At 43.8% G+C, this 14588-nt stretch overlaps 1 protein-coding gene across 6 annotated transcripts in view; it reads left to right on the top strand.

Annotated features, from left to right (window-relative positions):
• The window catches only part of LOC114766680 (semaphorin-4B-like), an 88049-nt gene extending 75825 nt beyond the window's left edge, over positions 1-12224 (top strand). For 4 of the 6 annotated variants that reach the window (XM_028957763.1, XM_028957762.1, XM_028957761.1 and 1 more), the window contains 7 exons: positions 3899-4080; positions 4579-4729; positions 5565-5775; positions 6355-6470; positions 6988-7145; positions 7306-7397; positions 9363-12224. In XM_028957763.1, the coding sequence (XP_028813596.1) occupies positions 3899-4080; positions 4579-4729; positions 5565-5775; positions 6355-6470; positions 6988-7145; positions 7306-7397; positions 9363-10132 (1680 nt within the window). In that variant the 3' untranslated portion in view covers positions 10133-12224. The remainder of the gene's footprint in view (positions 1-3898; positions 4081-4578; positions 4730-5564; positions 5776-6354; positions 6471-6987; positions 7146-7305; positions 7398-9362) is intronic. The other 2 variants (XR_003742844.1, XR_003742843.1) reach the window with 2 other exon arrangements.
• Positions 12225-14588: the final 2364 nt, after the last annotated feature.

Raw genomic sequence — 14588 nt, 5'->3', positions numbered from 1 at the left:
CTAACTGGAAATGTCTGTTAATGATGGAGTATCTACATACATGTAAAGAGGAACTTTACAATTAGTCCTGAGTTCCGGTGGAATGATGTTCGTTAATGCAGGTCTGTCACTCTAAGTGGCTCATTGTTTTTTGGAAAAGCCTTTTTAATTACGTTTATGCCTCTGAAAACTGGCCTCCTTTAGACTAGTATCATTATTTCTTTTTTTATCATTTACGTTTTAATTGTTTCCATGCAAAACAAGGAAACGCACAGTTGTGTACATTTTAGTACCGGTGGGGTGCCTTATCGCTCTCTTTCCCTCTATACATCCCTGTTCAGTGTGCTGTGGATGAGGTTGTGGGAGGGGACTTCACGCCGAACTGGGAGGGACAGTGGAGCTTGTGTTACAGAAAAACATTCCTCCTCTCTCAAGTTCTCCCTTTCACGTGGCTCCTCTGCGACTCCCCTACACCTTCCCCCTTCGTGTTTTTCTGCAGATATTAAGGCGCAGCCTCATCCTGGCGAGATGTGAAATACCTTCTCCTTCTTTCCTGCTCGGTCGACTTCCGAGGCCTCATTTTAATGCGTCCGGGTGACATTGAGGCCATGGCATCTGACCGCTCTAACAATGATTAAACAGTTCATTGTTTCCTGGACTTTTTCTTTTTCTTTTCTGGCCCGGACACTCGCCCGGAGCACATTTCAGCGGAGAGAGGGCCTTGTTGTTTCCTATTTGCCTTGACAGTAGCAGTAGGATCCACTTCTTATATCAGCATTAATGTCAGCTGACACTTTAATGACAGTCACCGCGGATCTAAGACTGAGGCCAAATCTCCGAGCAAGCAGGCCTGAGAAGAGAGAAGGGCTTCCTGGTCAGCCAGAAAGTATTTAGCGGCGACCTAGTACCTGTTAGGCCAAATATTGCACCACAACTGAAAACCGGTCGGAAATAAACCCAGTAGCTGTCGGGATGCAATTCAGACCAGAAGCCCTCAGCTCTGTAGCCCAGGCGGCTTATCACCTCTCTCTTATGGCAAACAAACGTAATGAATCCTCCAAAGGCCATTATCCCGCTTAATTAGAAAATATTAAGCATGATGAGACGTGAAACAGAGCTGGGCTGAGCTGGCGCACGACTCGTCTGCTGTTGCTGGTGCCTTTTTAAAAAAATTATTATTATTAAAAAAAAATTCGCAGCCACACTGTTTGCTCCAAAGCTGATTTAAGAAGGGCCAAACTGGCAACACGGAGGCATGTTCAGCATTCAGAGCGGCTGCTCACGCGTTGTCTGAATGAAATGATATTACTGTCCCAGGGTGTTTTCAACTGGCAAAGGAAGAGAGGCAATGGGCTCAGCTAGTAGTATTACGTGTGTGTGTGTGTGTGTGTGTGTGTGTGTGTGTGTGTGTGTGTGTTAGAATGTGTTTAAAAGGTCTGGCAGGGACTGCATTTGGAAAGGCAGGGGTCTGTGCTCTACTTTCACAACACTCTGCAGCAGTGAAATGACCAGACTTGCAAAATCTCCTTCCCAACCCCCTGCAAATACACACACACACACACACAGTAGAGTGCAATCTCACACTTGAATGAATGTGCACTAGCACAGGAAGACATGTACACACCCCGATGGTCTTTATCACACCCTTCCACAGATGTAGCCTACACACAATGTCACATACAGTCCACAAACCTTGCAGTCCAGGGCCGTGTTGAACAGCGCTAAGACTTGTGCAAATAAACACTCGCACATTGGCACAGTTTTTCAGCCGGACTGCATTACCAGGGTCTTTTTTTCAGGGACTGAAGTTTTTCTCACTGACAGGGACAGCGGGGGGCGTCGTTCTCACTCAGACGTGGCGCTGCGTATCACACTGTCATCAGTTTATTGACTTTCCCAGCAAAACAGAAACCTTTTTTTTTTCGTTGTTGTTTAGCTGTTCACTGGTGTGAGGTCTGGCTGCCAATTAAAAGATCCATGAGCCAAACATGCGCCCGCTCACAAAAGCCGACAGCAGAAGATAAGCGCGCCGTTTCACAGGCCGCTGATCTGCTTTAATCTGGCCGTAATCCTTTCATTCTTGCGGTTTGGACTCATTGCCTGAACGGAGGATGGTGGGTAAATAGCTGGGGCAACGCCGGCTGATTTAGTAGGTCCGCGTTGAGCGTTGGATGTGGCGAGGGGCTGATGGGAATCCAGATGGCGGACCTGGTTCGCGCAGCCGACCGTTCGTCACCTCGGAAGTGGGAACGGGGCCACCGTCTGGGCAAACAACGTAAATGGACAAACTGTGCCATTTGCTTTGCACCTGATTGCCACTGTGTTTTATTGCAGCTCTCGTTTTCAGACAGCCGGCGGCTGTCCCCTTTACAAGAGCCCCGGTCCCCCAGGCACCCAGCTAGGAAATCCGTCCCGTTCCACTTCAAATGGCTCATGTTGATGCCAAAGCACAATTTCTGTCACATACGGCTACAGTGTTACTTATTATTTACTGTCCACTCATTTATTATTTTTCATATATGTGTCGTCCGCAGTACAGAGTCTCTTATTTCTACCTCTTTTTTTTTTTTTTTTGCACTTGCTCTGCTAGTGTTTGCTCAGGTGGGGACTTCTGAGAGTTTTTTTCCCGCTCAGCCGAGACCGGCCACGCAATAATACACGGATGTTGGACAAACAGAAACATTAGTGGATTCACAGCGAGTCTTCGTCCACCGCCCGTAATTATCCGCACCTCCGTGGGCCCCGTGCTCTCGGGGTTCATATCCAGAGTGTGTTTTGGCAGGCCGCGCCGAGGCAGCCTTCGCCAACGTATACCCGGCTCAGGTATTAAACAATAACAAGCTCCAGTCTGGGGGAGGCGGAGACTGTATGTTGCTCGTTATCTGGCTGGCTTACTGCACCAAGTAATTGCTTGAGAAACTCTGCATTAGTTACGTGTCATTTCCCCTCAAATTCGGCAATGTCGCTTTGGCCTGATTAATGTAGGACTCAGTTGAAGGCCCATTTTTAATTGCCGCAGATTCTGCCTTTTGTGCATCGGAGGGGGGCTTTCTTTTGTTTTCGCTTCAGTTTTTCTACGTAAGATGCCTTGTTATGACGCTCAGCGCCTTTTGAATCTCTTCAGATCAATGTCTAGGGCTGGAATTGTAGTAATTACTATGCTGTGAATTTCTGGGACTCCAATGGACAAAAAAAAAAGGCAAAGTGGGACTTCTTACTCCACCTTTTCTATTCAAAGATGGAGCTTGGTAAATAATTGTTAAATTCTTTGGAGGCTATGGCGGTTTGTAATGACGAATATCGGTCTTGACCCCAGTAAACCACTCTGAAGTGTTCCTGCTCCTTCACCAGGGTGATTCAATCTTTCCGTGCTTCATCCGGCCTTTAAGCAAAGTGAGGCGGATCGCCACTGGCACACTTTTAAAGCAGCAGTGTCAGTGTGGAGCTACATGTGTACCCATCTGTGTGATTTAAAAGCGTTTGGCCCATTTGTCTGAATGAAAAGCCAGTGCCCCCAGTTCTTTTGTACTTTCACACTGCTTTACATGACCCAGAAGCTCCCAATTCAGGAGTGTTGTAAAATATGATGCCGTTATCTGCATAACTTTGCTCACTAAGTAACTTCACGTAGGGAAGATTTTACTCAATGTCTTTAAGACTGAAAGGCATTGAAGTATGGCTAAAGAATTTGGTTCTTCAATCAAGAGTTTTTTAGTCGAATTTTCATAAAACCATATTAAAATCCTGGTCTAGCTCAAAATGTCCCCCCAATTAGGACTCTAGTCGCTGGCTGCCTACTAGGCTACTACAAACCTTCATTCCAACCTTCTGTGGTTCTGTACATAAAGGCTTTTTGGACAGATGGTTGAGAAATTCCCCTCTTCGTGATTAACTTTACCCCCACTGATCCTGTCTACAGGGGGACAAAGGGGGAGAGAGGGTGCTGCAGAAGAAGTGGACCACTTTCCTAAAAGCGCAGCTACTGTGCTCCCTGCCCGATGACGGTTTCCCCTTCAACATCATCCAGGACATGTTTGTACTGACGCCCAGCAAAGAAGACTGGAAGAATACAGTGTTCTACGGAGTATTTACCTCACAGTGGTAAGAGTCTTAAAAAAAAAAAACACAACACGCCATAACCCCAGGTCACTGTTAGTTCAGATAAAGTATTTATTGACCTATTTCCCAGCTCCTGGCCATTACCAGCTTTTGTTGCATGTAGCGTAGGTGGTGGTTTTATTGATCTGCTGCAATAATGTGGGTTGAAGGAGAGGTGAAGGGTTTTCTAATAAAAAAAAACTTTGTCAGTGGTCAAGATTCTATACTGTATGGTTTATATGAACATTATACACTTTGTACTCTTTTTCACTTATTTCTTGATTTATGGGATTGTGACTGTGTAAGATATTCTTTATATCCTTGAAAAACATTTGAATCAATTCCTGTTGTCATCCAAATCTTTTATTACCTGAAATTAATAAAACAATCATACATGCTTGCCTGTATGTGCATATTCCTGCATATTCAGTGTGTTACTGCTATATTTATGTAATCTCGCAGCCAAGTTAGAAACAATATTGGGTTTGAACGTGTCCATAGGTACAAGGGCGCGTCAGGCAGCTCGGCCGTGTGTTCCTTCACCATGGACCAGGTGGAACGGGCCTTTACCGGCCGTTACCGCGAGGTGAACCGCGAGACTCAGCAGTGGTACACGTACAACCACCCGGTTCCTGAGCCACGTCCAGGAGCGGTGAGTGCTGACCCCCGGTGGCCCAACAGAGTATTTCACCATTACATCATCCTGTCTGCAACACCGCATCTGACACACTCTGACGCACAACATGCACATCACAGTCTGCCGTTCAAAACGTTTGATGGGAACATTATTGCATCATTCTGTTGGAAGGAATAAGTGTTTTTTTCTTTTGACGCTGAAAAGACCAGCTTTTTTTTTTATGTGTCCCCTCAGCAAAATGCATAGTAGAAATGCAATTCCCCGAATTATTGAGCTAGAAAAACTGACGTCACTAGTAGGTTTGAAAGTGAAAGTGAAGTGATACACAGCAGCACAGCACACGGTGCACACAGTGAAATTTGTCCTCTGCATTTAACCCATCACCCTGAGTGAGCAGTGGGCAGCCATGACAGGCGCCCGGGGAGCAGTGTGTGGGGACGGTGCTTTGCTCAGTGGCACCTCAGTGGCACCTTGGCAGATCGGGATTCGAACCTGCAACCTTCTGATTACGGGGCCGCTTCCTTAACCGCTAGGCCACCACTGCCCCCCACAAGGCCACCACTGCCCCAGGTTTGTTGGTCCAGGTTGTGTGTGTTCACATCCGTTATTGAATCACCACTCCGGTACGTTCTGGACATCATCGCTTGGCCGCGATTTGTCCCTCGATTTGTCCCTATGATGCTTATCATAGTGCTGTCTCAGCTGCTCTTATTTCCTGTAGTACGTCAGTCCCAGGCAACACACTCAGGTAGAATCTTAGTTTAGAACAAGCAGCATGTTGCCTGTAGTTTTGTTTGCTCGTGTGCAAGAAGAGGCCTGATCTTTCTTTCTCTCTTTCTCTCCTGCACAGTGCGTCACCAATGCTGTCAGGTCTGCGGGCATCTCCTCGTCCCTGCACATGCCCGACAAAGTGCTGAACTTTGTGAAGGACCACTTCTTGATGGACAGCGTGATCCGCAGCCAGCCTCTGCTGCTGAAGCGCAGCGTGCGTTACACGCAAATCGCCGTCCACAGAGTCCGCGCTGCCCGCAGGGACTATGATGTGCTCTTCATAGGCACGGGTGAGATTCCTCTCCTTTCTTTTTCATGCATTCCTTGAACAATTTAAATCAGGGGCGACGAAACGTTTTTCAGCGAGGGCCACATGTAGAAAAATATATGAATGACTAGAGGTGAGGGACACTGTCTCCCATGCTTGGTTTTCTCATGACCCCTACAAAGATCAGATCCAGCCAATAACCCCCAATATAATCACATAATTAAGATTCTGAATTATCTTGCATTAATAACATGTTGATTTTATTTGCCAGCTATAACATTACATCTGGTAATGTTACTCACCCCCCCAAATACTTGATATTACCCAACCCCTCTTTTTTTTCAAGGGCGTCCTGACTGTTTTTAGAGGTTTTTTTGGTGATTAAACATTCGTCATTTTATTAAAATGCCATATTTTATGCCACTGTTTTAGAAATAGTGTAAGTGGTGAACCGTGTCTGGAATTGGATCCAGGGGCCATAGTTTCAACACCCGTGATTTCTTTTTTTCTGATGCTAGCTCTAAAGAAAAGGATATTATTTACACTGTATTTCATATGACAATTTAGCGGAAGAGTTATTGACACCCCTTACTTTTTCCAGATGAAGGAAGGCTACACAAAGCCATCAATGTCAACGGCAAGATGCACATCATTGAAGAGCTGGTGCTGTTCCCTGAATCCCAGCCTGTGCAGCACATCGAACTAGACACAGACAAGGTAGAGCGGCGCCACGGCCGTACCGCAACTTTTACTGCATCGTTGGACACTTTACATTTGTAACCATTTTAATTAACACCTTTAAAGCAACTGAACATTAACAATAGCTGGTTAACATTATTAGACAATAATGATTATTATATGGGTATTCGCTTGACCATGATGAAGTGTTAGCGAGCACACTCCTGACTTCAGGAGTAATAATGAGATAACGCTGAGTAGCAGCATCAGCCATGAAAGAGGGGCCTGCAGGGGAACTTTCTCTGAGATAATTACATTCCCGCTTCCTCTCCTGGGAGCACCAAACAGATGGGAAGTAAACAGCCAGTGACACGACACGAGTTCATTCCGGCACTGTTTTATACTGTTTGTTCTGTCACATAGCATGCCTCATGGGCCGTGGATTTTTATAAGGATATTACCATTATCTACGTCCCATAATAGCTCTGTCTTTTAGTTGGCTCGGTTAAAAATATCCTTTTCCATGTGCTTATGTTGTTTATGTCACACGCTGCAGGGTTTGCTGTATGTATCCTCGTTCTCGGGGCTGGTCGAGGTCGCCGTGGCAAACTGCTCTAACTACCAGAGCTGTGGGGAGTGTGTCCTATCCAGAGACCCCTACTGCGCCTGGACAGGAAGACAGTGTGCTGATGTTCGACAGGCCCCTGCTGGGAGGTGGGTGTTGCAAGAACAGGCTGTCACATGACTGTGTGAACTACACGCCATTGATTCAGGAGGGAGAACAAATGGGGCGTAGCTGTGATCTTATGAGCTGATTTCTTTTCTGCAGCCACAGAGATTTTAAGTCATTTTGTTGCATTTTATTTCCTCTCAGCCACTGGCAGCAGGATGTGGATGGCGCTGATACGTCAGCTTCATGCAATAAAACTACAATCAACCCTCGCATGGCAAGACCTTCTTCTTCACGTGAGTTTCTACAGGAAATTTTACAAGTGATGAGGTTTTCTGTATTTTAAATTTGTAGTAGCGATTGCCAAATTGTGATCTTGATTAATGTCCAATTACCATATTGAAACAAAGTGACTAAAATAAAATATTTTCCTCCTTTTTCAAGCCTAGTAATATTCTATTCTAATTTGCGCCATCTACTGTTAATGCTTTTTTCACAGTTTTTGTAAAAATAATGTTACGATAATTGTGTCTTCGATTCGTTATCTCGATGCATCCCATAAACTTTTTTACATTATTTCACATTATGTTTTCAAGTACGTCAGTGATATGAGAATTACTTTACTTGACAGATTACAATTACTTCTACCCAAAGCGGTGCTGTACTCAGATCAGGCAGCCACAGTCATTACCGGTAGAGTTGTAAATTTTGACCCGTTTTTGTAACGTTACCAGTTCAAATCCGGAGCCACCAAGGTGCCACTGAGCAAGGTTCCATTCCCACTCGCTGCTCTCTTTCATGGCTGCCCACTGCTCACTAAGGTGGCTAACTGCAGGGGACACTTTTGTTGTGTCACTGTGTGCTGTGCTGCAGTGTTTTTCAGTGACAGTCAATTCACTTTCACTAAATGAGCGATCAGCAAACATGAGCTTCCGGTCTACAGTACCTATCCTTTCCTTATGATTTGCTGCTTGTAAATTTGTGTAGGTGATTGGTAAAAGCGTTTCACATGTTAACATTTGTTTTTGTTTTTTTTATGAAATCTTCATTGATTTGCAATTCTTGGCTACAGTTATCAGGTGATGTGTTTTAAATATTGCAAGAGACATGCAAAAATGGATGCTGAGGGGGTGAAATGGAGGCTGGCCTCTGATTATGTTTTAAACCTGCTCATTTCACCACATATTGCCTTTCCCTTAGTCTATCATTCGTATCTTGCGCAAAGAAAGATGGGATTTTAAAAAGCTGTACTTAGGTTGGGTCAGGCCCCATTACAGCTGTAATCACCTTCGCTAATTTTAAAAACTAGAATTTAATGCCACTACCAGAAAATCACCAACCAATGTCATTATTAAGGCTGGGCAAAATATTTTTTAAATGATTAATCTAGTGATTATTTTTACGCTGCATCGATTAATCTAACAATCCCCTTTCCCACATCGGTTCAGTTGATTTGATTCCCAATTATTTCCATAACACACAGAATACTTTCTCAGGGCAACTGAAAGAATACAATAATAACCAATAAAAACTTGGGGGCTTGAATACAGAATGTGTTTTATTGCTTTTAATAAAATAGACAGCAGCATTGGAAGCTGGCAGTCCACCATGGTGTCCTTCCTGAACCAACAGAATTTAACAATCAAGTTGAAAACAAGTTTATCGGGAAACACAAAAACACTTAAAAGTGTCACCATATATTGCTTAAGTCACAAAGGAATGCGATTTCATATATCAACTGAACTGATCAAGTGAGGGAGCCGGCGATATAACCACAAGTGGCCAGCAGCATGAAAAGATGATTTAGTCCATTTTGCCTATATTTTTTGCTAATATTTTAGGAAGGTGCCTATATATAGTCATATATTACACAGAGAACCAATCCTGGTTCATCGGCCAGTTTTGTACAATTGCCTGGGTTTTTAGCTGCTTAAACATTTGTCATGTCATGGGTGTACTACACGCCTTTTCACGCTAGTGGTTTGATTTCCCACCCACTCGCGAAAGTACCATAGGTGTCCTCTTATATCTTCCATCAACATCGAGTATAGAGTAAAAATGATGTATTTATGTCAATGTATTTGTGGCATTGGCGCAATTGATAGCGTCGACGTGCTGCCCCCCAGCCCTAGTCATTATGACAATAGATTACGTTCTGCATTGCATCGAACACACCTAGTACATATTGTGTATTGTATTTGTATTGCATAACAGGATTAATAACATTTTATTAAAAATGTCGATATCTGTTTATTCAACAGGTGCATCTTCATGCCATGTGGTCATTATCCCAGCCAATAGCTTTAAGGTGCTTCCCTGTAAAGTGCGTTCCAACCTGGCCGAGAGGCTGTGGAAGTACAGCAAGAGCGCCGGCCAGTTTGTCTACCCCAGTCCTGCCGGACTGGTGGTGGTGCCCCGGGTGGACAAGGAGGAGGCCTACGAGTGCTGGTCAGTGGAGGACGGCTTCCAGCAGCTTCTAGCCAATTACTGCGTGAGGGCGGAACCCCGGCAAGAGAGCACCACTCTGATTGGCCACTCACGCACCCCACTGGTGCCGAGGGAGGAGGCCATCATCTTGCCTGGGGAAACCCGGTCTGGGCTGCTGCAGACCAAAACCTACTGGAACGAGTTGATCGTGGTCTGTGCCCTGCTGGGCTTCTCGCTGGTGGTCTTCTCGCTCTTCGTGGTCTACAGGAACCGGGACCACATGAAGTCCATGCTGAAGGAGGGCGAGTGCCCCAACATGCAGCAGAAGAAGCCGCGCAACACAGGAAAGCCCACGGAGAGCCTGCCCCTCAATGGCAACACCGTTCCCCCATCAGTATCGGACCACAAGGGCTACCAGACGCTGAACGACAACTACATCTGTAGCACCCCCACCCACGAGTGCTCCTCCCCGGAGAACAGCAAGAGCTTCTCGGAGTCGGAGAGGCGGCCGCTCAACCTGAAGGAGAGCCGCGTGGAGATCTCCCCCACATGCCCACGGCCCCGCGTCCGGCTGGGCTCCGAGATTAAAGACTCCATAGTGTGACGGCTGCTTGGGATGGACTCAGAAAGTAAACTTGGAAGAAGGGTGGTGGCAATGGGAAAAAAAAAGAACTGCAGGAGGTAACCATGAAGGTCTGAACTCATTGAGGTTCTTTGTTTTTCTTTTTTTGTTTTTGCTCTCGGACCCCCTCCATTTTCTTTCTTGTGATCTGTGAACATTTCCTGTTTTTAGTCACTGCCATGTGCCTCAGTGGTGCTGCAGCAGAAGAGAAGGTGGAGACCGAACAGACTTTTTTCTTAAAGCTGCGTCGCTGTGGTGCCCGTGAGAACGTACAACAGTGCGTACGTCCGACAGGCGTGTCACTTTCCACCCTAACAAATCCACCAACAAGAGCAGAGCGAAGCCTTCCAGGCTCATCCCCACGAGGTGTCAGCCTCCCATCTGGACTCACGTCTGCCCTGAAACCTGAAGACTCAGGTCCGAGGGGGAGAAATCAGGCCAAGCCAGGAGGTGACCGATACAGTGACGGTTAGCCCATGGTACTTAAACAGTGGGCTAATGGACTTTATGACAGCCACGGGTTGGAGCTTAAAAGAAATGGATATTCTTAATCTGAGAACTGGTATGTATTAAACAGAAAACATATGTTGCCTTTATTTAATTTAAATACAGATTGTAACATAGAAAAATGGTGCAAAATAAGACAGGCGAGGTGAGGAGGACTCCGATTCAGGATACACACAGTAAAGTGGTATTATCAGTAATAGGCAGTGTACTATGCAAAGCACATAATGTGAAATGGCAAGAGGGCGCCACTGGGACAGCGTGGGCCTGGGCATCTGCTCACTCCTCAGTATTACTGTCTGTTAGTGCTCCACACACATACAATCGAGTATGCAAGCGATGCTGAGCCATTTCCACCCCACCCAGCCCCCCCCATGTGTGTTCCCAACGCAGTGTGTCAAGGTTCTGCTCCAGAGCAGAAAGATCATCAAGAGCTTCATGTTTAGCCAGCAGGGTGCTGAATGTTCAACGGGAGTGTGACAAGCAGCCACAAACAGTAGAAATGACCAACATGCTCCCGTGTTTGTTTACGTAACCAAAATTATTGTATGTTGTGCCAAAAAAAAAAAAAAGTCTGGTGTTTTGAATTTAGGCTGATTTTGTTACGTTAATTCATGACATGGCACAATCAGTCCAACACTATGTTTTTGGGACCTAACATTTTTTAGTAAGAAATAAAGACCATGGTCAGACGAGACTTTCCCGTTATGGATGAAATATACAATCAGTGTACCACTAACCATTCATGAGCACAAGGGTTTGTCCCATTTCTTACTTCAAGCTTACATCTTCAAAACCTCATCTGACAGGGCCTTTTTGTGTCCTCCGTCCATTATCTGACAGGGGGACTGTTTCATACCAGCTACCTTAAACATCTTGACCAGAGCACATATATTTCATTTTCCAAAGACATTTATCACATGCGCCACAGAATGAACAATGTGATTGCCAGAGCTTTTTCCAGTCATGTAACATTTGTATTGTGGAATGTAGTGAATTGTCATCATAAAGTATTCCAAAATCATTCTTTAACGGGAAAAAATGTTGTGTCTTATTTAAATTTAGGATAGAAATTTGTATATCTATCCTAAAGGGATAGGGACTTATTTGACTTGTTTAGACAAAGTAGTTGTACACAGAGCATACTGCTTATGGGTGTCATGGTGGTAATGTGTGTGTGGGTGTATATATATATACATACATATATATATACATGTATAATTTTATTGTATATTGTCAGGACTGGTGAGTTTTTTTTTTTTATCAGAATGCATTGTATTTGCACAGAATGTTGAAACGCCTTAGTTGGGAACTGGAGTTGGGGTTTTTTTTACAGTTCTGTAGCATTTTTTCTTTAAACATGCCTTTTAAGCAACATTTTGTAAATCAAATGTTATTTTCTCCTAAACTTTATGCTTTTTGTAGCCTTGTAACAATTTGTGATCTGACAGTGCAAATAGCTATAATTTCATGCATTAGTGGGCTAACCTGAGTAGACGTAATCCTAGCTCATTAAAAAAAAAAAAAAAAGAATGAACACCTTGGACAAAATACCTTTTAACTGTGGCCAGTAACTGCACAACAGGTCTGACAAATGGCTTAATATTGTATTTTTATTTTAAGTATATTGTCGCAAACCACTGTAAATTGAAAATTTGTCTTTACAACAGTCCACCACTGGCAAAAATTCTACTGTGCATAACAAAATTCTTAAGCTCTTTCACAGATTAATATTGTCCACATGCAATGTATCTCACACATATGCTGTCATACACGCATATACATATTTGAAGCACAAAAGGCGTTTATTACATTATCAAGATTAAACATTAATTTTAATATTTTGGTTACTTTGTTAAATAGTATGCCATAAAGTACACACAGTGATTGTAAGTGAAACATTTTTTTACCTGCTCAGTCACTATCACAGAATGCAGTATGAAAGTAGATATTCACATATATTGAATAGTCTTTTTTTTTTTTCAGAAACCTCGCATCTAGATATACTCATCTATAGGCGTATACATTTATGGGACAGCAGTGAGTGTTGGAGAATTCTCCATTTTTTTTCTAACAGTGCACCAAGCATCTGGTTCACCCACAATGTCAAGTAAAGTTTTAAAAGTATTTGTAAATTGAGCTACCATTGTAAAAAAAAAAAAATTGATGTGAACTGTATTTTTTGTAATATACATCACTACTGTTGTTTTTATTATACTGTACATAAAAAGCACTTTATTTTAATTTTCTAAAATAAATCTGATAAATTTGTTTATGAGCCATTTTTTTAATTTATTTGATTTAGTATTCCGTGTGTATGTCCTTAGATGTAAACTGGGTCAGGTGAGTCAGGTGTGAAGCTTACCTGAGAGAACATCAGTACTTTGGGTAGAGGAGGGGGGGTGTATTAGCTGGATCTTCCCCAGTAAACGACTCTTTTGGTTCAAGGTCGAGAGTTGAAGAAGACGGTTGTAGTCCTTAGGTCTGGAGACCAAGGGCTGTTCTGTAAAACTGGATTCATCAGGTAGCTGGGTGAAATGAAGCTGGAAGTCATGATTCAACAGAAATTGTCCAACAGAAATACTAGTAACCTAGTTATCTGCTTTGTGGAACACCCCAGATGTCTTATAAATAGAGATACATTTACATCTAGAATGTCATTGAATGTACTTATTACAGAATTGGGTTTCGGTGGCTAGTGGTGGTTAGTAGAGAGGCGGTCACACTCCCAGCTTGGGCGGTCCTTATACAGTGTTAGATCCAAAACTATGAATGAATGCATGTGGAGACGTTTAAAAAAACTGAAAACATGTTTTATATTCTAGTTTCTTTGCTCTGATTACTGCTTTGCACACTCTTGGCATTCTCTCGATGAGCTTCAAGAGGTCGTCACCTGAAATGCTTTTCCAACAGTCTTGAAGGAGTTCCCAGAGGTGTTTAGCACTTGTTGGTCCCTTTACCTTAACTCTGCAGTCCAGCTCACCCCAAACCATCTGGATTGGGTTCAGGTCCAGTGACTCCGGAGGCCAGGTCTCCACTTTTTGTTAAGTACATAAGGATAAGGGCGTCTCTGGATAAGGGCGTCTGATAAATGCTGTAAATGTAATGTAATGTTCATTCCTAGTTTTGATGCCTTCAGTGAGAATCTACCAATGTAAATGGTCATGAAAATAAAGAAAACACATTGAATGAGAAGGTGTCCAAACATTTGGCCTGTACTGTATATGCTTATTAATTCACAATTGTCACACATAAAAAAGCAGTAATATGTCATCAATATACCTTTTCATAGATTAAACAATGTCACTAGCATTTTCTAGCATGTAATTTAGCCCTAGCCTACCATGAAGAAAATCTAGCAAGATTTTCTGTGCTTGGACCTGCACCGACTTCCTTCCTTAGGACCAAATATGATTGCATGTTTCACGTAGGCTTTTGTAGTGCTGCTGTTTGCCTCATTGTCATGGTTATCAATTCCCACGTCAGAGAAAAGTTAATGGTGGCCCAATCCATTGTCAACAAATCAGCCTAACTTAAGCAGAGGTGGAGTTCCCTGTTTTTTTCTTTTGACGCTGAAAAGACCAGCTTTTTTTTTTTTATGTGTCCCCTCAGCAAAATGCATAGTAGAAATGCAATTCCACTAATTATTGAGCTAGAAAAACTGATGTCACTAGTAGGTTTGAAAGTGAAGTGATGCACAGCACACGGTGCACACAGTGAAATTTGTCCTCTGCATTTAACCCATCACCCTGAGTGAGCAGTGGGCAGCCATGACAGGCGCCCGGGGAGCAGTGTGTGGGGACGGTGCTTTGCTCAGTGGCACCTCAGTGGCACCTTGGCAGATCGGGATTCGAACCAGCAACCTTCTGATTACGGGGCCGCTTCCTTAACCGCTAGGCCACCACTGCCCCCCACAAGGCCACCACTGCCCCAG

The sequence above is a fragment of the Denticeps clupeoides genome, chromosome 17, assembly GCF_900700375.1.
Source record: "Denticeps clupeoides chromosome 17, fDenClu1.1, whole genome shotgun sequence".
In the NCBI taxonomy this organism is placed as follows: Eukaryota; Metazoa; Chordata; class Actinopteri; order Clupeiformes; family Denticipitidae; genus Denticeps; species Denticeps clupeoides.
The sequence above is the reverse complement of the archived record's forward strand: the minus strand, read 5'-3'. Positions and strand labels throughout refer to the sequence as shown.